This window comes from Ranitomeya variabilis, chromosome 2 (assembly GCF_051348905.1).
Source record: "Ranitomeya variabilis isolate aRanVar5 chromosome 2, aRanVar5.hap1, whole genome shotgun sequence".
Lineage (NCBI taxonomy): Eukaryota > Metazoa > Chordata > Amphibia > Anura > Dendrobatidae > Ranitomeya > Ranitomeya variabilis.
The window spans coordinates 733,233,403-733,254,014 of NC_135233.1; the positions used below are offsets into that span (position 1 = coordinate 733,233,403).

Consider the following 20,612-nt stretch of genomic DNA (forward strand, 5'->3'; position numbering starts at 1 on the left):
TTAACAGATGACAGACATGACTGAAGATTTGTTTTTTTGTGGATTGAGTTGAAACTTTTGCTGGGAACATTTTAAATAACGTTTGGGATCACATTTATCAGGTGCTCTACGCTGATTCAGATGAAACCCCCGAGGGATCCATTCACTATAATAAACAGAAGTTACTCTGGACTCCGTCTGGCCTCTGTTCAGCGGTGTCCTTCTTTTCAGAAGTGAACAAAACTGTGGCCGACAGCATTTTTATGCAATCCTAAAAAGACGGACACCGCCGGATCACAGGTCAGATGGCGTTTACAGTGCCTTCATCTGCCTCATTATAGGGAATCTTCTGCTGGGGGTTCCATCTGAATCACGTATTTCAGAGATTTACATGGAAACCACGGTGTAAGCGCTCATCGCAGAACGCAGGGTAAATGTGTGCCTATCCTTACTGCGATCTTTGGGAGGAATAGTGAAAAAATGAACAGCAGGTGAAGAATTACTTTTATTTATTTTTTTACGCAGTTTCTTGTGTGGTATAAGTGATTGGGTAACTTTATTCTTCGGGTCGGTGCGATTACAGCGATACCAGATTTATATCGGGTTTTTATGTTTGGCTGTTGTCATACACTAAAAGATAGCTGCAAAAGACAGTTTTGGCATTACCACATTTTGAGAGCTATAAATTTTCCATATTTCGGCCCAGAGAGTCATGTTATGGCTTGTTTTTTTGCGGGACGAGCCAACGTTTTTATTGATACCATTTTCGGGCACATGACATTTTTTGGTCGCTTTCTATTCTGGTTTTGTGCACTTCTATTAGTAAGTACTCCTCTGTACAGAGACCATATTAAGACCAGAGTAACTCTGCTGCCTCATTGTAGTGAATGGATCTCTCAGGGTTTCATCTGAATCATGTCATTGGGAGATTTAGATGGAAACCCCAAAGTAAGTGGTCAGCGTAGAGCGCCGGATAAATGTGATCCCAAACAATATGTAAAATGTTCCCAACAAAAGCCTCAAATCAATCCATAAAAAAACAATTCCCCATTCAGGTCTGTCATCTGTTAATGGAAATATATGGGGCTTCCACATTACTGGTGGTAGAAAGGCTCTAGAAAAGCTAAATGGCTCCTCACCCGCCAAAAGATACCCAGCAAATTCTGGCTCCCAAAACTAAATGCCCCCCCTCCCTTCTGAGCCCCAGTGTGCCTAAACCACATTTAGCGCCCACATGTTTGGCATTTCTCTAGCAATGAGAACAACCTAATGTACAAGTGTGTGTCTCCAGAAGCACAGTCTGGGCATAATATACGGACATTACAATGTCCTGGCACTGTGCTGGCAGGTTTGCAATTTTCACTCAGCAACATCCACTGCTGCTTGTTTCTGGAAAACACCCATGAAGTCAAAATCGCCACTACCATTGTAAATACATTCCCAGAGGGGTGTCATTTCTGCCGCCACTTAATTTTTTCTTTGACCTGAAAATTTGCACAAAAGTGCTTGTCTCACTGCAGAGCTGAATAAAATCCGTCTAGAAAGAAAATGCATTTGAAGTACCTGCTGTTTGTTCTCTAATAGTGCACATTCCCAGGTCCACAGCTCAAGCAGCAATGCAAAGCGGTCCACATTAACATGAGCCCAGTCTGAGAGATTCGTATCCTCTAGTTCTTGTTTCCTTAACTTGAAACCTTGATATAAAAAATTAAGCATGAATGAATGAATGAATGGTCAATATACTTTCTGAAGGTACAGTACTTTTTAGTTTAAAGATAACCTCCACATTGTTTTATCCAGGGATTAGGTGCAATTAATATCAGATTTCGAATGATGAAAGTGCGGCGCCCCAGGGTCCTGGTCGTCGCAATGGTATTGCTTTCCTCTCGGGGCGAGTGATGCTACGTTGGAGGCAAAGAAGGATAACTGCATCCAGGTATCACAAACATGCAACACATTTCACACTCCAGGCTACCTGGGGGAGCTCCTGACCCTATTTATTAGGTCACTCTCCATATATATATAACTGGTAGTCTGTAGGGAAAGTTAGAACGTTCCAGACAGTAGTCTGAGGTGGACAGAGGGTCCAAAGGAGCCGTGTAGCCTGAAGTGCTGCAGCTCCTGGTAAGAGACATTCAGAAGGCAGAACTGTATTGCAGTGAGTGTGCAAGGAAGTCGAAGCAAAGGAGAGGATACCAGAAGGGGATCAGCCCTGCACAGGCTGCCTCCTTCTGAGGCGCAGAATCCTGGTAGCCGGCACACCGAGGGAGTAAGGACCTTTATGCTTTACTTCAGAGACCGGCAGGACAGCTAATTGCAGATTACCTGTCCGTACCTACACCCAGGAGGTACGGTGGCAACCCATGGAGGCCGGGGCGTGCAAGAGTCCCTATAAACAGCCTCAAGCCACCAGTCATACGGGTATTGTCCTATCCTATACGGGGGACAGAGAGAGAGACACCACATCTGTGAGACCCTTATGTGAAGCCATAGGCAGTAAGGGACTACACCACTACAGCGCAAGGGAAGGCTATTGATTTCCACCTGTACAAGGGGACTCTGGACTTGCCTCCAAAATGGCCGGACTCTGCCTGCCCTGTGATCTGGTGCCCTGGACTGTGGATGCTGAAGTCTTCAGTAAAGGTAAAGAGACTGCAACCCTGTGTCCTCGTTCTTCTCTGCGCCTCTCACCATACCACCATCTACACACCGGGAAGCCCTGGGGACATACTTCACCTGTGGGAAGGTTTACCGTCTAGCTGCCATATCATCACCCCAGCGGACCTCTTAAAGCAGCGTCGGTCACTCTGACCGAATACCACAGGTGGTGTCACGAACACAAACTTTATCCCTTTTAAAGACCTTTCCCTTTTACACGGACGTCCCAGGGCCACAGACCGGGTCAGCCACCGTGACATCCCCCTGTGAACTGCAGGACCCAGTACCGAGTACCCCATGGCCCCATGGGGGCGATCCAACTTGGCGTCATGAACAGGATCTACTAAACCCCGTAAATCGGGTCATGTGTGCCTAGAGACTGTGCCACAATTATGCTTGAACTGTGATCTATTGAAAAACTGTGTATCACAAAAGATCGCCAAAATTGCCTCCAAAACTGCCGCCATTATAGCACCATGAGGAGCGCTGGAGATGAAGGTCGTGCCATCGTGGGCGGGAACCTACTGAGAAGCGCGAAAAATAATGACCGCCCACTCCAAGTACTTTTGTACCATGCGGACATGTCCATCAGCAACAGAGATCCGCCTCCTGATCCTGAATGGCGGAAGAAAGAGAAAGAAGAAGCTCCGCCCCTGAAGGAGAGAGCAGGAAAGGGATGAGGACCCAGCAAGAAGGAACATGGAGGACAAGATGGCGAGCGGAGGTCACCCAGAGAAGGGGGAGAAAACCTTTGACGCTTCGCACCAATTGGAGGAAGGGAAGATCCTGTTGTCACTCTTGAACCCGGAGGTTCTTGGAGTGGAGGTGGAAGAGCTGTGTCGTCAACTCTGGAGCTCATGATATCGCGTGGCCGCCAGCATCCAGGAGCGGCGGCGCAACCAACCAGCGGAGCCTCAGCCTGCAGTGGAGGAGACCGGCACCGGAGACGCCACGGTGGCAAGTAAGCAAACCAAACCTGCCCCGCCACTAACGAGACCCTCCTAGTGCCCATCGACTCCCCGCCATCGCCACCAGCGGCTCCACGTAGCTCACCAGCGCCCACACCTGGTAAGGTGACTGCTGCATCTAGTTCTCATAGCACACCTGTCATCCTGTGCTCAAGATGCACCGGACTGTCGTGGAGCAAAGGACAGTAGGCACCCAGACGCCCATACAGAGCCAAGACGCACTGTATGTGGTACCTGGTAGCCACCCATATCCAAAGGGACTGCCTTTGCCAGTACTACCACAGTAAAACAAAGGAAATGTGAAAAATGACTGTACGTAGTTAAAAGTTAATCCATTGCTGCAAGTTCTAAAAATGACTGCTACAGTTTAAAAGTTCGTTAAACCTGACCAGGTTTCCATTTAAAGGGGTCCCTCGTTTAAAGGGATCCTCTGTTTACAGAGTTTCGTTTTGCTTCAAGGACATTTGGATCATGGACAGTGAATGGTCCACAAACTTTCCATTGCACATAGTTGGCACCCACAAGGTGCACCTTGGTTCTGCCCACTTGCCGGTGTGGGTAGGGCCGTACTTGCTTTTAAATAGTTTGCACCTTCTTAAGGGTGCTTCCTACTGGTTTTACAAAGAAAGCTTTTACAGAGACTGCTTCTAAAAGAGACTGTTTCTAATCTTGTTGTGAGAACTGCTTTGTTTTACAGAGACCTGAAGAAAAACCCGTTTGGCGCGGCAGGATTCCAGGTCTGGATACACGCCTTGTAGCTCGCCCAAGACCAACGTTGGGGGTTAATAACGGGTCCCTCAAATCGTTCCTGCTGTTACAGCGTTATTGACTGACTTGAGTATTAATACTTTGCACTACCTCATTAAGAAAGACTTGAGTATTGTTTATACCCTTAAAGGGAATGTTTGCTTGTTGCACTTTTTCCTAAAAGGTGATAGTGTTTGAAAGAATTAAAAGAAGTTAAATAGAATTGTATTCTTCCATAGTGAGTTGCTATGAAGAATAAGACTGAACTGAGACTCTGATAAATTATGCACTTTTATATAGTAAACCCGTGGGGGTTAGTCGGAAACTTTGCACTTGAAGAAGAATAAAAGTAATAAGATGTTGATTTGCACTTTGAAGCCTTAATAGATAGTATACCCGTTCAGGTAATCGTATTTCATAGTTAGTAACTGTTTTCTACCCTTATTAAAAAGTGGATCCACAATGTAAATAAGTTTTGTTATGTAACGTTCAAGTGTCCTTACCTCCCATAAAGGGAAGCATCAGTTCATATTAACTTGTTTTATTGCATTCAAAATTTGTATGTCTTTTGCTAACCTGTAACTGTTGTTTTCTTTTCCCAGTCCAGGAGTACTGGATTTAACGGGGGGGAGTGCGGCGCCCCAGGGTCCTGGTCATCGCAGTGGTATTGCTTTCCTCTCAGGGAGAGTGATGCTACGTTTGGAGGCAAAGAAGGATAACTGCATCCAGGTATCACAAACATGCAACACATTTCACACTCCAGGCCACCAGGGGGAGCTCCTGACCATATTTATTAGATCACTCCCAATATATCGGTAACCAAAGAAAAACAGCAGCAGCACAGCCAAATGTCCGGAGATATTCACGGTGCTCAGCACTGAAGCATTAGGAAGTCCGCAGCAAGGGCAGAGGTGCACGCGTGGAGTAAAGTATCAATCATGTGGAAGAAGAAACAATAAACGCGGCAGCACTCACCGATCCTTTTAGTTCAAGTGTCCTTTATTGAAACACGCAACAAGGCATCTTCACGGCTCGGGGGAGTAGAAGTAGTGAGGAGTGTTCCGGGCGAGACAACGGCCGTTTCGCGCTACACCGAGCGCTTCTACAGGTCCATGTCAGAGAGGAAGTGACGTCACTCCCAATATATATATAACTGGTAGTCTGTAGGGAAAGTTAGAACATACCAGACAGTAGCCTGAGGTGGACAAAGGGTCCAAAGGAGCCGTGTAGCCTGAAGTGCTGCAGCTCCTGGGAAGAGACATTCAGAAGGCAGAACTGTATTGCAGTGGACTGTGGATGCTGAAGTCTTCAGTAAAGGTAAAGAGACTGCAACCTTGTGTCCTCGTTCTTCTCTGCGCCTCTCACCATACCACCATCTACACACCGGGAACACAGAACCCTCAAAAAATGGTCCGGACAAAATTGTTGGCACCCTCAATTTAATATTTGATTACACACTCTTTGGAATAAATAACTGAAATCGTTTCCTATAACCATCAACAAGTTTCTTACACCTCTCAACTAGAATTTTGAACCACTCTACTTTTGCAAACTGCTCCAGGTCTCTCATACTTGAAGGGTGCCTTCTTCCAACAGCAATTTTAACATCTCTCCACAGGTGTTCAATGGGATTTAGATACGGACTCATTGGTTGTCACTTTAGAACTCTCCAGCACTTTGTTTCCATCCATTTCTGTGTGCTTTTTGATGTATGTTTGGGGTCCTGCTGGAAGACGCATGACCTAGGACGCAAACCCAGCTTTCTCACACTGGGCACTACAGTGCGACCTAAAATCCATTGATAAGCTTCATATTTCATGATGACTTGCACACAATCAAGGCACCCAGTGCCAGAAGCAGCAAAACAACCTCAAAACATCTTTGAACCACCACTATATTTAACTGTAGGTACTGGGTTCTTTTCTTTGTAGGCATCATTCAGTTTTCGGTAAACAGTAGAATGATGTGTTTTAGCAAAACGCTGTATCTTGGTCTTATTTTTCGTCAAGAAGTTTTCCCAGAAAGATTTTTACTTACTCAAACAATTTGTAAAAGTTCAGTCTAGCTTTTTATGCCTCTGTGTCAAGCAGTGGGGTCCTCCTGGGTCTTCTGTCATAGATTTTAATTTCATTCAAATGTCGACGAATAGTTCACTCTGACACTGATGCACCCTGAGCCTGCAGCACAGCTTGAATTTCTTTGGAATTTGATTGGGGTTCCTATCCATCATCCGGATTATTCTGCATTGCAGCCTTTTCTCTGTCATCCACTTCCAGGGAGATTAGCTACAGTGCCATGGGTTATAAACATCTTGATTATGTTGGGCACTGTGGACAAAGGAACATCAAAATCTCTAGAGATGGACTTGTAAGCTTGAGCTTGTTGATATTTTGGTTCTTAAGTCCTTAGACAATTGTCTTCTCCTCTTTCTGTTCTACATGCTTTGTCTGGCACACAAAGGCACACAATGAAAAGATTGAATCAACTGCTCCCCTTTTTATATGGCTTCAGGTGTGATTTTCATATTGCCCACACTTGTTACTTGCCACAGGTGAGTTTAAACGAGCAGCACATGCTCAAAACAAAGTTGTTTACCCACAAATTTTGGAAAGGTGCCAAGAATTTTGTCTGGCTCATATTTGGGGTTTTGTGTGAAATTATGTCCAATTAGCCTTTTTTCTTCTGTTTTTTTTTGTGTGTTGTTCCAACGTGTTCACAAACGTGTGTAATTGCAATAATTATTTAGGAGAAATACTTAATTTTCTGGAACAGTTTCAAGGGTACCAACACTTTTGGCCATGGCTTTTTCAGTAAAAACACCTTTGTTAATAGGAAGAAACATTAAAAAAAATTCAGCACATGGATAAGAGAACAAAACTGACACGTTTCAAACACAATCAGTATTCTTAGTTATAGCTCGTACCATGACAGGCTGGGGATATACAGAGCTCAGCATTCATAGAACTGATTGATCTGCAGCAGATAAAACAGTGATTTTATTAACAAAAAATTTACAACATGCAGCCCAGTAAGCGATATACTGGAATCAGGGTATCTGCTCCTACATTATGCTGCTCTCAGATTGTGTAGCAAAAACATGGTGACACATTCTTTTTAAAGCTAGAAATAAGCAATGGATTCTTTTGAGGAATGTAAGCTGGCATTAATTTTCACAAAGTGCCATATGCCAATTAATGCGTGGTACAGCACAGTTGTGCTCTAGTTATACCAAAAGTAATTGCAAAACAAGGAGAAAGAAACATTTACACTTTTACAGAGAGAAAAGTCCAAATCACATGGGATTGGTATCATGCATTCTAGTTGTGTTAAACAACTGCTCACAGTTTGTCGCATGGCTCTAAGCTTAAGAGTTGTTTCCCCAACACTTAATGAAATCAGTAAGAATGATCAAACTGGATATTGTTAAATTGAAAACTAGAAAAACTTGTTCCTCCCTACCCCCACACCAGGTAAACACAGACACAGTTTCTTGAGATTTGTCCACAAATTGGCCTCCACAAGTTTGATACTCCACGGATGTTGAAGAGCACAGTTACAGTACAATCCAATACATTGTGTAACTTAAAGGGACTGTATCATCAGAAAATAACTTAGTATTTAAATCATGTTTTGTATTAAATGTATTTTTTTACAAAAAGAAATCTTGTAATTTTCACACTGGCCACTAGGGCTTTTTTAAACTTTTAACTTTTAATTGTTTTAGGAAATAACACATGTACTTTTGCATTGAAAAATTTAATGACCCTGTACAAAGGTCATTGTGGATGGAGGGGGCAGGGTCAGCTGTGATCTCATCTATTGTGATTGGTGGATCCTGTGTTACCAGCTGTGTATAGAGGTGTTACCTGTCACAGTACTCCTGCCTCTGATAATATGGAACCTTGCTGAAAACTTTTCTTGAAAGAGCAGGAATTATGAATCTAAAAAGCCCCAGTGGCCGGTGTGAAAACTGCAAAATTACTATTTTTTTTTTTACGATTGTGATATAAAATAAAAACATTTCCAACAGTTAAAAAAAATACATGTAATTCAGAAACCTGATTTACAAGTTGGTTAATTTCTGATAATACTCTCTCTTTAAAGAGTTACCACCTTTTTAATTTGTATTTAATAAATTAACAGTTCACATGAAAATAAGTAACTTTGTAAAATATCTGATCAGCGAAATCTGCTTCTTTCTCCTCCAGTAATCGGTGTTTGCTACAGTATTTTTTTTACTGAATTTAATCAGGGTTAGTGTCAGATAGTAAAGCAGAAAAAATGCATCACATCCATGCATGCATCCTACAGCCATCGAGTGCTGATCATCGATGCACATCAGTGTTCAGCCTCTGGTTGATCCTTTCTTTTTTTTTTTTTGGAGGTGTGAAAAGAGAATAAAAACAAAATTAGATTAATTGATGGGACTAGATTAGTTAAACATAAATTCACTGCACTCTCACAGGGAATATAATGCAAAGTCTTTTCAAATTCATTCAATATGTTTCTGGGAGCATAACAGAATATTTTAACAAAGCGACAAGAGACGTTTCGGCTCCGCCGGAGCCTTTATCATGCTCGCTTGTTCAGGTAGATAGAAGGTATAGGAAGAATCGGGATAAGGGTCCCGGTGATGCTATGGTTACGTAATGCCCAGGCGTAGTAGTGCAAATTAGGGATCGTTGGGGATCTGTGTAAGTAGCGTGGATAGCGGCGCTCCCGTGCCTAGCTGCGGTGGTGAAAACTAGATTAGTGACAGTAAAAATATACTGCAGTAATCTGTGTCTACTACAGTATTTTTTATAGAATTTAGTCAGGGTTAGTGTCAGATACTTGCGGGCGCTCAATAATTTTTTGATTAGTGATGTCCGTTTAGTAAGTTTGTGTTTTATTTTACTAAACTTTTATATATATTTTTTTATTTTCATCTTTTTCTTTCTAGATTCTTTTCTTTTTTTTTTTAAATGGGGTTAGTGAAGAAACCAAGACTTTGGCAAAATTGGAGTGATGATGTTTTATACAACACAACAGAGTTCCACATGTCTTTGACCCATAAACAATTTGAGGCAATCCAAAAACTTTTTCATTGCAGTAATAATGCACAATGATCCTAATTTTGACAGACTTTTCAAAGTTTGGCCCGTAATTAATCACTTTAGCAATAAGTTTGCTGAGGTGTACGTTCCCCAAAGGGACATGGATGGATGAGTTCCTAAAACATTTCAATGGGAGGCTCAAATTCTGGCAATACCTGACCAGTAAGAGGGCCAGTTACAAAATTAAACTCTACAACTGACCGAGTGTACCTCAGGGTACACCCACAGGTTTAGAGTTTATGAAGTGAATACCTGGATTGAACCCCCTGAAGGTCCCCCTGTTTTGGGAGTGAGTGAGAAAATTGTGTGGGATTTGGTGCTCCCACTGCTGGATCAAGGTTACCACCTCTATGTAGATAACTTTTGTACCAGCATCCCACTCTTAAAGTTCCTCTCTGCACGAGCTACCACTGCATGCGGTACTGCCCGCAAAAATCAGCCTCCATAAGATGCTAATTGGGCAGCTACTCAGAAAGAGTAGTCACGTACAAGGACAAGAAGGATGTCCTTTTCTTCACCACCATAGATTGTGATGGCATCACCCCCACCACTGTGCAAGGTACCTCTACACAGGTCACCAAATCAAACTGTCTACTGGAGTACAACAAGAACACGGGGGGGGGGGGGGGTTGATCACTCTGATAAAGTCCTCCAGTCGTTCAGTGCCATGAGAAAAGCCAAGGGGCATCTCCAAATGCGACATGATGCCTGCAGACCATTCCACCAAAGTCTACATTCCACTCCTTCCCTGTTGTGCGCACAAAAAAGTAGCTTTCCCTCACATATGGGGTATCAGCGTACTCAGGAGAAATTGCACAACAAATTTTAGAGGTCCTTTTTCTCCTGTTACCCTTGTGAAGATAAAAAAATTGTTGCTAAAAGATAATTTTTGTGGAAAAGATGTGACTTTTTATTTTCACAGCTATATGTTACAAACTTATGTGAAGCACCTGGCGGTTCAAAGTACTCCCTCTAGATAAGTTCCTTGAAGGATCTAGTTTCCAAAATGAGGTCACTTGTGGGAGCTTTCTACTGTTTAAGCACATCAGGGGCTCTGCAAATGCGACATGGCTTCCGCTCTTGATTCTAGCCAATTTTGCATTCAAAAAGACAAATGGTGCTCTTTCCCTTCCGAGCTCTGCCATGCGCCCAAACAGTAGTTTTCACCTACATATGGGGTATCGGGGTACTCAAGAGAAATTGCACAACAATTTTAGTGGGCCAACTTCTCATGTTACCATTGTGAAAATAAAACATTTGGGGCTAAAAGATCATTTTTCTGGAAAAAAAAGTCTATGAAGCACATGAGGGTCCAAGGTATAAAAAAGAAGGCAAAGAGGAGACTTAATAGCTGTCTACAAATATCTGAAGGGATGTCACAGTGTAGAGGCATCATCATTATTCCCATTTTCACATGGAAACACAAGAAGCAATGGAATGAAAAATAAAGGGAGAAGCAACAGATTAGATATTAGAAAAAACTTTTTGACTTTTTGACAGTGAGGGTGATCAATGACTGGAACAGGCTGCCATGAGAGGTGGTGAGTTCTCCTTCAATGGAAGTCTTCAAACAGAGGCTGAACAGACATCTGTCTGAAATGGTTTAGTGCACCCTGCATTGAGCAGGGGGTTGGACACAAGGACCCTTGAGGTCCGTAACATTCTATGTTTCTATGATTCTATGAATAAAAGATCTGTCCAAGAGGAAAAAGAAGCAGATTTCTCTCATAAGATATATTACAAAATGTCATATTTTCTTTCAAACTATTGATTTATGAAAAAATATTAAAACAACAGTTACTCTTTAAACAATAGGTCATTTTCTGATGAACAGCAGTAAACAGCAGTAACAGCAGTAAATAAACTGAAGGGTTTTGATGTTAAGGCCCCGTCACACTTAGCGATGCTAAAGCGATCCCGACAACGATACGACCTGTCAGGGATCGTTGCTGCGTCGCTATGTGGTCGCTGGTGAGATGTCAAACAGTGAGATCTTCCCAACGACGCAGCAGCGATGCGGCGACCTGTAGCGACCTGTACAACGATGTCGTTGGTCGTTGTGACCCTGTCACATGGCAGCTATTATGACAATTCAGACCTCGATGAGGGACGTCCTGTGTGACGTTGTAGTCACACAGGCGTGCATTTGCGTTGCCTTTTCCGTGCCCATTCAGTTCCGATTGGTGGTCGCTACTGCGTTCTGATTGGTGGCGGCCTTGCCTTATGAGGCGACACATGTCGCCTTCTGTTGAAGGCATGACCACCAATCAGAGCGGAGGGGTGCGGAAAAGGCAACGCAAATGCACGCCTATGTGTTGGTGTCTGAGTCGTCAACGAGGTCGTTGGTAAGGTGTCAAACACAGCGATGTGTGCCACCCAGCGGGACCTCAACGATCAAAAAAAGGTCCAGGCCATTCCTACACGACCAGCGATCTCACAGCAGGGGCCTGGTCGCTGCTACGTGTCAAACATAGCGAGATCGCTACTGAGGTCGCTGTTGCGTCACAAAACTTGTGACTCAGCAGCGATCTCGCTAGCGACCTCGCTTAGTGTGACGGGGGCTTTAAACACCTCTTTCACTTTCATTATAATGTGCTTTTCTTGCAAATGATTGTGCAGCATCAGCACGAGCAATCTGCTAGTAGTGAATATCATGCTCAGCAGAAAATAACTACTGTTCATTACTAGTTCTACTGAAGTTCTAATAAATATTTCACATCTTACTTTGATCTTTCTCAATATAGAGAGTTGTTAAAAGCAACATCTGATCTTGTAAGTGTTTGAAATCCTCAAGCGCAGCATCATACATCACATACGCTCCTCTCTGATCCTGTGTGTGAATTATGCCATCTTCAACTGTGTAGAAATCATTGTGATTCTCAACCTCTGAAAACTCCATGAATTCTGAACTATGAACCTGGCAGTGAAATAAAATGTACAGCAAGTATGTACTGTTGACAGCAATGGACAGTAAAATTAATTTAATCCAGCAATTACGTTATAAAATTTAAATTGATCAAATTCTGGATAATTAGTCATATAAAAGTAAATAAAATCAAATGTAAAACAAGAGAAAGAAAGATGGCTCAATATAGAATGTCAACATGAAGTGTTGCTATTACTTTATTTCGTATTCAAAGGAGTAAAATAATTATGAGGTCAGTATTCTGTTAAAGGGCCACTGTCACCCCCTCCAGCCATTATAAACTAAAAGAGCCACCTTGTGCAGCAGTAATGCTGCAGTCTAACAAGGTGGCTCTTTTAGTTTTTGATTCCGTTATTCCCTCAATATAGCGTTTTAAAATTTGCCCTAACTACCTGTCTGTAGACCTGGAGGCAGGTCCGAAGCCTCCTCTGTGAATCTCCCAACGGCCGTCACTCTTCTCTTCTGGGGATGTGGTCGACGCCCCCTGAGCGCTGTTTCTTCTTAAATCCGGCGCCTGCGCTGTGCGTGCCTGCCTCTGACAGGCGCAGTCTTCATTATCCGTCATAGGTCAGATGCAGGGTGCCTGACTGCGCCTGTGCCGGCAGTGCGGCCACCCTGTTGCTGAATCCCCGCCCCGCGCTGTGTTATTCATTATGCACAGTGCGGGGCTGGGGTTCCTGGGCATGCGCACTGCGCTGTTCAGACGCTCCCCCGGTCCCCCGCCTTCCAGCGTTGCCGTAATATACAGGTTTCCTTGCCAGCGTTTGGAATGAAGCAGCCGCAAATAACAACGCTGGAAGGCGGGGGAGCGTCTGTGCTGGGGGAGCGTCTGAACAGCGCAGTGCGCATGCCCAGGAACCCCAGCCCCGCACTGTGCATAATGAATAACACAGTTTGGGGCGGGGATTCAGCAACAGGGTGGCCGCACTGCCCGCACAGGCGCAGTCAGGCACCCTGCATCTGACCTATGACGGACAATGAAGACTGCGCCTGTCCCAGGCAGGCACGCACAGCGCAGGCGCCGGATTTAAGAAGAAACAGCGCGAAGGGGGCGGCGACCACATCCCCAGAAGAGAAGAGTGACGGCCGTTGGGAGATTCACAGAGGAGGCTTCGGACCGCCTCCAGGTCTACAGACAGGTAGTTAGGGCAAATTTTAAAACGCTTTATTGAGGGAATAACGGAATCAAAAACTAAAAGAGCCACCTTGTTAGACTGCAGCATTACTGCTGCACAAGGTGGCTCTATTAGTTTATAATGGCTGGAGGGGGTGACAGTGGCCCTTTAAGGACACATTCACACATTATCGGTATTTAGTCAGCATTTTACCTCAGTATTTGTAAGCCACAACCAGGAGTGGAACAATCTGAGGAAAAGTATAATAGAAACACGTCCTCACTTCTGTATTTATCATCCAACATTGCATTTGGCTTACACATACTGAGGTAAAAAACTCACCAAATACTTAACATGTGAACGTGGCTTAAAGGGGTTTTCCACTCATAATTTAAAAAACAAAACATGCAAAAGGATTTGAGAAAAATAATAAATAATAAATAAATAATAAATAAATTATGCTTCTTTTACTGATCCTCCAGTTCTGCCCTCTGCTCATCTGCTCCCCTTCCAGCACTGATTCCCCTGTTGCTTTTCATGCTTCCTCTTCTTGACAGACAAGTGACTGCTGCAGACAATCACTGGCTACAGCTATGCGAATGATTAGTTCCAGAGGTCACATGTCCGAATGGTCAGAACAGGATGTCCCAAGACAGGAGGGAGATATGACAAGGACTGGACGTGGAGCTGCAGTGTGTTAGTAAGATAAGTATTATTTATTTTTAATTAAACCTGTCATTACACTGCAGGTTATTAGCATCCTGGCATCGTGCAGCTCCCGCACAGAGAGTAGCGACTGCAGCAGCACCCCGGCACTGACTGACAGCTGATTCATCATTAGGCTCAGCTGTCAGTCAATGCTGCGGGTGCGGTTTCAGCTGCCACACTCTATACACAGAGCAGTGGCTGATACCGTGCCAGCAGCACCCTTATGACAGAAACAGCGTGATAGCCAGGAAGAATAGTTATCAAGAATAGAGAGATCCCCATGCTGTGTTTTTTAATTATTTAAATAATTTAATAAAACGGTGTGGTGTCCCCCCCCCATTTTTGACAACCAACCAAGATAAAGAAGACAGCTGGGGGCTGGCATTCTCAGGATGGTAAGGGGCCATGGATATTGGTCCCCCAGCCTAAAAATAGAAGCCCACAGCCACCCAGAAAGATGTGCCAATTTTGGCACTTTGCCCGACTTTTCCCACTTGCCCTATGGCGGTGGCAAGCGGGGTTCATATTTGTGGGGTTTATCTTACCTTTGTGTTGCCTGGTGACATCAATTCCACTGCTTAGTAATAGAGAGGTGTATATAAGAGGGGCTTCCCACTTGCCACCACCACAGTGAAAGTGGGAAGAGATGGGCAAAGCACCAGAATTGGCGCATCTAATATAAGCGCCTTTTCTAGGGTGTATGCGGGCTGCTATTTTTAGACTGGGGGGGGGCAATATCCATGGCCCCTTACCAGCTCCCAGTTGTCTGCTTTAGCTTGACTGGTAGTCAAAAATGGGGGGACCCCATGCCATTTTTTTTTACAATTATTTATTTAAATAATTAAAATATACGGTGTTTTGACTCCTCTATTCTTGATAACTAACCTTGCTAAAGCTGACAGGTGAGGGTTGCAGCCCACAGCTGTCAGTTTTGCCTGGCTGGTTATCAAAAATACAGCGGAACCCCGCGTCATTTTTTTATTATTTATTTATAGAACAGGCGGCGGCTGATGAATACTCTTATCAGCCGCCGCCTGCTCTTGCTGTTACCAGTTGAATACAACGCTCAACATTCTCCCCTGCTAGCGCTGATTGCCGGCAGAGCAGGGGAGAATGATGAGAGATGTCTTCAGCACCCGGTGTCTATGTGCACTTCCCTGTTGAGGCTTAGAGCTGTAGCAGTCTGCTAGAGTCCTCTTTGGAGTTTGGAGGGCGTTGCTGTTTCTCTCTGAGTCTACTCAAGCTAAGTGTCTCCCTTGTTTCATTTATCCTAGCTATCTTTAGCATTAGTGGGGATTGACTAGCGCTCTTCCTGTCCTCCCCAGAGCAGGGTTTATCACTAGGGTTAGGCAGGGATTAGGTATTCTGCTCGGCGATAGGTGTGGAACCTATATAGGGACGATAAGGAAGACAGGGTGACGTTAGATCTGTCTAGGGGTCTCCACTACCCCCTTCCCCGTGCCCTAGTGTTGGGCCCCTCTTCCCCTTATTCCTTTGTGTTGCACTTAGTCTGTCCTACACTGTGCGTGACACCAGTATGTGTGAAAACTGTTACCACACGTACCAGACAAACTGATGTGTGAAAGAGGCCTAATACTGTCTTCTGCAGCATAAACAATGTGATGAATTAACTTTAAAATAGCCTAAATTAATTGCACAGTTGTCAATACATAAAATGATAAGCAAAAGATTCTCTGAAAAATATAGTGCTAGTATCTATACTAGGTCTATTAATGCTTATGGTATGCTCTGCTTGCCAATGTATCTCGTTTGGAGAATGTGTTGCAAATTCTTGAGAAATCAGTTCAGCTGTTGTTGATTTTCCATTCATGTACACAAGTACATTGTGTTTTAGGAGCTCCATACTTGGGGTCCCAGGTTGCCTTTAGTCCCTTTAGCTATCAGTTATGTCAATACAATAATATCAGATGTCACTGATGATAGAAAATGTAGGAGATGTTAGACGCGTGATATATTGTTAACTAAGATAATACCTGGAGGTCTGCCGGTGTTTGGTACATATACTGATGAGATCCAAGTCCTCCGTTCATACCAGATCCACCTTGAGTAGCATTTACCCAGCATGCCTGTTCACCCACACTGTGTGCCAAATGACCAGAAGTACTGCAGAGGCCACAGCTGTCAATTGTTAGGGTTCTCTCAATAGATCGGAAATAATTTAGGATTCCAAGACACATTCGCTGCATAGACACAGGAACGACATATTTAATTTAATCCGACAGCATAACTTTGCTTCATTAATACCTACAGGGTTCATTTTCTGTAGGATTCCATATGAATTTTACAGAAAAAAATAAAGTTATATTTAAAGGGAATCTGTCAGCAGGTTTTTACTACGTAATCTGACAGGGATGAAGACCCTGATTCCAGTGACGTATCACTTTGTTTACTGGGCACAGCAGTTGTTATGGTAGTCACAGTTTTTTCTGCTGCAGATCTAGTAGTTTTTCAGCTGTGTATAACCCTACCCATACTACAACTTTCTATGTACAATGTATAGTGACATAAAACTGCTAATCAGTGTTGGGAGGGTGGTTGGACTAGGATGCACAAGGCCAATTGTCCTGTACTAATAATCTCCTGCAGATAAAACACTGATTGTATTGAAATAGGAAAACACAGCCTAATAAGTGACCCATCACTGTAATCAGCATCTCTGCTGCTACATTATGGTGCTTTCAGATTACCAAACAAAACTCTTGTGACTGATTCCCTTTAACCATGTCTCGTCTTAATCTGTATCTCACTACTTACTTCCACTTGTCTGACATTATTCTTAGGGAAGCAAGACCGCAGCAGCCCAGTAGCGGCCAATGATTGGCTGTAAGGCTCACATGGCATAACATCACTAGACCTGGCGCCAGCAGTGCTAGAATGGCACTATTGCAAGGTGAGTATACGTTATTTTCATTTTACAAGGGGGAGTACTATAATTATGGCAAGACAGACAACCCTTTTAAGTTGTACTTATAGCTTCTATTGTTAATAGCTGAATATTCAGAATAATACATTTAGTTTCAGGCTACGATATACATAATTTCACCACATCTACCCTGTAATGGGAGGGATTCGTAAGTATGCAGTCACACACACCTAGGTCACACAGAAGGAAACAAACCCTGAAAAGTTCATTACTCATCTCCCATTACGGACAGAACTACAAGAACTAAAGGACGTGGAACTAGAGTTGCCGCCTTGCGTCGTCCGCAAGAAGACGCCGCCTGATGACAGAAGCAGAGACGGGAAGGGCAAGCACATATCCTAAGGAAGAATAAAATTGCCTTTTAATAGTTAGTGACACAAAAAAGGGAGTCGTCATGCTTGTATGCAATACATGTTTCTAAACAGCACCCCCTACTGTTTATTTGTATTAATTACCAATAATTGTCACTAGACATACGTATATTTTCCTGAAATTCGAAACTAACACGGCCCTAACACGGCCCCTAAATAAACATTGCGTTAGCGCAATCCGCTAGCGCTAGCGCTAAACGGATTGCGCTAACGCAATGTGAACCTAGCCTTAGACATATCTCCCTAAATACCAGCATCTGGCAATCTTTCCCATTTGTTCCATACTTGTGTCCGATCTTTCTATTAACTACTCCTTATCCAGACACCAGTAGATACTAGAGTCAATGACCTTTACTCTAATGACGTTTTTCCCCATTCGCCTTCTATTTGTACAGTCACAAGAGGAAATTCTTGAGAATTCAGTTCATCTGTCGTTGTTTTTCTATAAGTTATCTTGGATCATGAAGTGCTGGCAGCTTGAAATCTTTATCACATTTCCATCTGTAGTTGTGCCAAGAAAAGGAGAAAATATTTTACCTGAAGATCCCTTAGTCGCAGATGACGCAAGTAGAGAAGAGATAAGTATGCTCCTTTCATCAATACGGGATCTTTGCTGTTATCTTCTGCCTCATCTAATCCCAGTAATTGCAGCATGTTCTGGTAATTGTACCTTAATAAAACACATAATAAATAAGTATAGTCACGACCATATCCAAGACAAGCGAGGCAGTAAAAAATAATGACAGCTACTCTCCATTTTATAAGGCTTTACGTGTTCTGGATGACTTACTGCTACTAATGTCACAGTATAAAACAAAATGCAACTTTAACCCCCCCAAATAATTATTGTCTAAAATTAACTATTGTTAAATGTCAATCAGATAACAAATTAAAGTCAGATAAGAAACCACATTGAATTCCTGGCAAGAGATCCTGTTTTAATGCAGATATAGCTACACCATTTTAAGTCCCAGTTCCTAAATCCCCACATATACAGTATTGTGCAAAGGTTTTAGGCAGGTGTGAAAAATGCAGCAAAAAAGTAAAATACTTTATAAAACAGAAGTGTTAATAGTTTATTTGACATCAATTAGCAAAGTGAACAAACGAGAGAAATCTGAAATCAATATTTGGCGTGACCTCCTTTTTCCTTCAAAACGGCATCAATTCTTCTAAGTACACTTACACAAGATTGAGCACAGCAACAAGACAAAATGTAGTTATACTGCATCAGCAAGGTCTCTCCCAAGCAAAGATTTCAAAGCAGACTGGGGTTTCAAGATGTGTTGTTCATGTTCTTTTGAAGAGGCACCAAGAAATGGGCAATGCTGAGGACTCTAGATGCAGTGCTTGGCCAATAAAACTAAGGGAAGAAGATGAAAGACACACTGTAATGCCAGCGTCCCTCCTCCTCCTGGCAGGGATGTCGGCTCACTCATCACTCTTGTCCTCTGCATGTTTTCTGGCAGCATTTTCTTAGCACATGTGCGGGAACTTCCTGGTTCTTGAAGAGACAGTCCGTGTGTTCCTAAGATGTCCCTCCTAACCTTTGTGTCTGGATTAGTCCCAACCCTATATCTGCTGTATCAGCTTCCTTTCCTTAATCCTCCTGTGTCTGACCAGTACTCATCGCTAACCTGCAATGTCTGAACCAGTACCTACCTCTATTCTGTTGTCGCTGTGCAACATTAGTGGTCGGTGTGTACACTTGTTACTTCATAGTAAGTGCCCTGGCTCTGTCTGACCGTTGTGTACTTGTCCTTATGTTTGTCCTGTGTGAACTTAGTCAGGTCAGTCCTGTCTGAACCTATCCTCATTCTGTCTTTTCTATGTGAACCTGCTCCTGTCTATCCTGTGGGAAACTCAGCTTCTCTGCTTGACAGCATCTGCAGTTTCCTGCCTGTCCGCATTTATGGTTCCCTGTCCGTCCTGTCAGAACTGGCTCCTACCCATTCATATATTCCAGTCATACCTGCCAGTGACCTAATCCTTGCTGAATCTGTACTTGTCCGTCCAGTCTGAACTGGGCCCTACCCGTTCCTGTATTCCAGTCATACCGGGCAATGATCCAGTCCTTCCTGAAACAGTTCCTGTCCATTCAGTCTGGACTGACACCTACCAGTTCCTGCATTCCAGTCGTACCTGCCAGTGACCCAGTCCTTCCTGAATCTGTACTTATCCATCCAGTCTAAGCTGGGTCCTACCCGGTCCTGTATTCCAGTCATATCTGCCAGTGATCCAGTCATTCCTGAAGCAGTTCCTGTCCATTCAGTCTGGACTGACGCCTACCAGTTCCTGTATTCCAGTCGTATCTGCCAATGACCCAGTCTATCCTGAAGCAGTTCCTGTCCGTCCAGTCTGAATGGAAGGCTAAGGTCAGAACCAGTTGTGAGATGGAGCTGCAAGTTTCTAACCAGCATAGAAAGGGTTGATAACCTCTTCAGCACCAAAGGAAACAAAATCCATTTAATATGAAACACAAACACACAGGCTAAATGGACGATCTGCAACTCACAATACGTAGTGATCTTCTAACCCCAGATCTCACAGGAGGACGTGATCCACTTGTGACACTTAGTTTCTGTGGTACCTAAATGCTTTCACTTTTCAATAATCCCACTCACAGTTTATAACGGAATATATTTGGTGGAAGAAATTTAATCAACTGACTTGTTACAACGGTGTCAACCTATTACAGTAATTATTATTCTTTATTATTTAATGGCCTTCGGCTCAATCTCGAGCTATGGTGACTTGATGGATGAATGCTCCGTAGGAAGATTGATCTTGTGCAAGCATAGATAGGTCCACAGGGGTCTTTTAGTATCAAGCCATCAGGTTGCTGGTCTTCCTCTTCACCTTGTTTCTTTGTATAATGTGTCCAAAGTAGGCATGTCGTAGCTAGATCCTTGCACCCTTGCTTCGAGTGACATATCTGGCTTGATTTGTTCTAAAATTGATTTGTTTGTTCTTCCTGCCATTACAGTACCACGTGCAAATTCTGTGAACTCTTTAGAACAACTCATTCTCTCACTAATGTTAGTAAAGCCAGACTGCACGGCTAGGGGCTGGATTTAAAAACCTGTGGCAATGGAACTGA

General features: G+C 43.4%; 1 protein-coding gene across 2 annotated transcripts in view; it reads right to left on the reverse strand.

The window, feature by feature from the left end:
- The window catches only part of LOC143807719 (uncharacterized), a 345,126-nt gene that overhangs the window by 260,927 nt on the left and 63,587 nt on the right, over positions 1–20,612 (reverse strand). For both annotated transcript variants that reach the window (XM_077289578.1, XM_077289579.1), the window contains 4 exons: positions 18,050–18,182; positions 16,192–16,398; positions 12,173–12,365; positions 1,543–1,673 (listed from right to left, as the gene is read on the reverse strand). In XM_077289578.1, the coding sequence (XP_077145693.1) occupies positions 1,543–1,673; positions 12,173–12,365; positions 16,192–16,398; positions 18,050–18,182 (664 nt within the window). The remainder of the gene's footprint in view (positions 1–1,542; positions 1,674–12,172; positions 12,366–16,191; positions 16,399–18,049; positions 18,183–20,612) is intronic.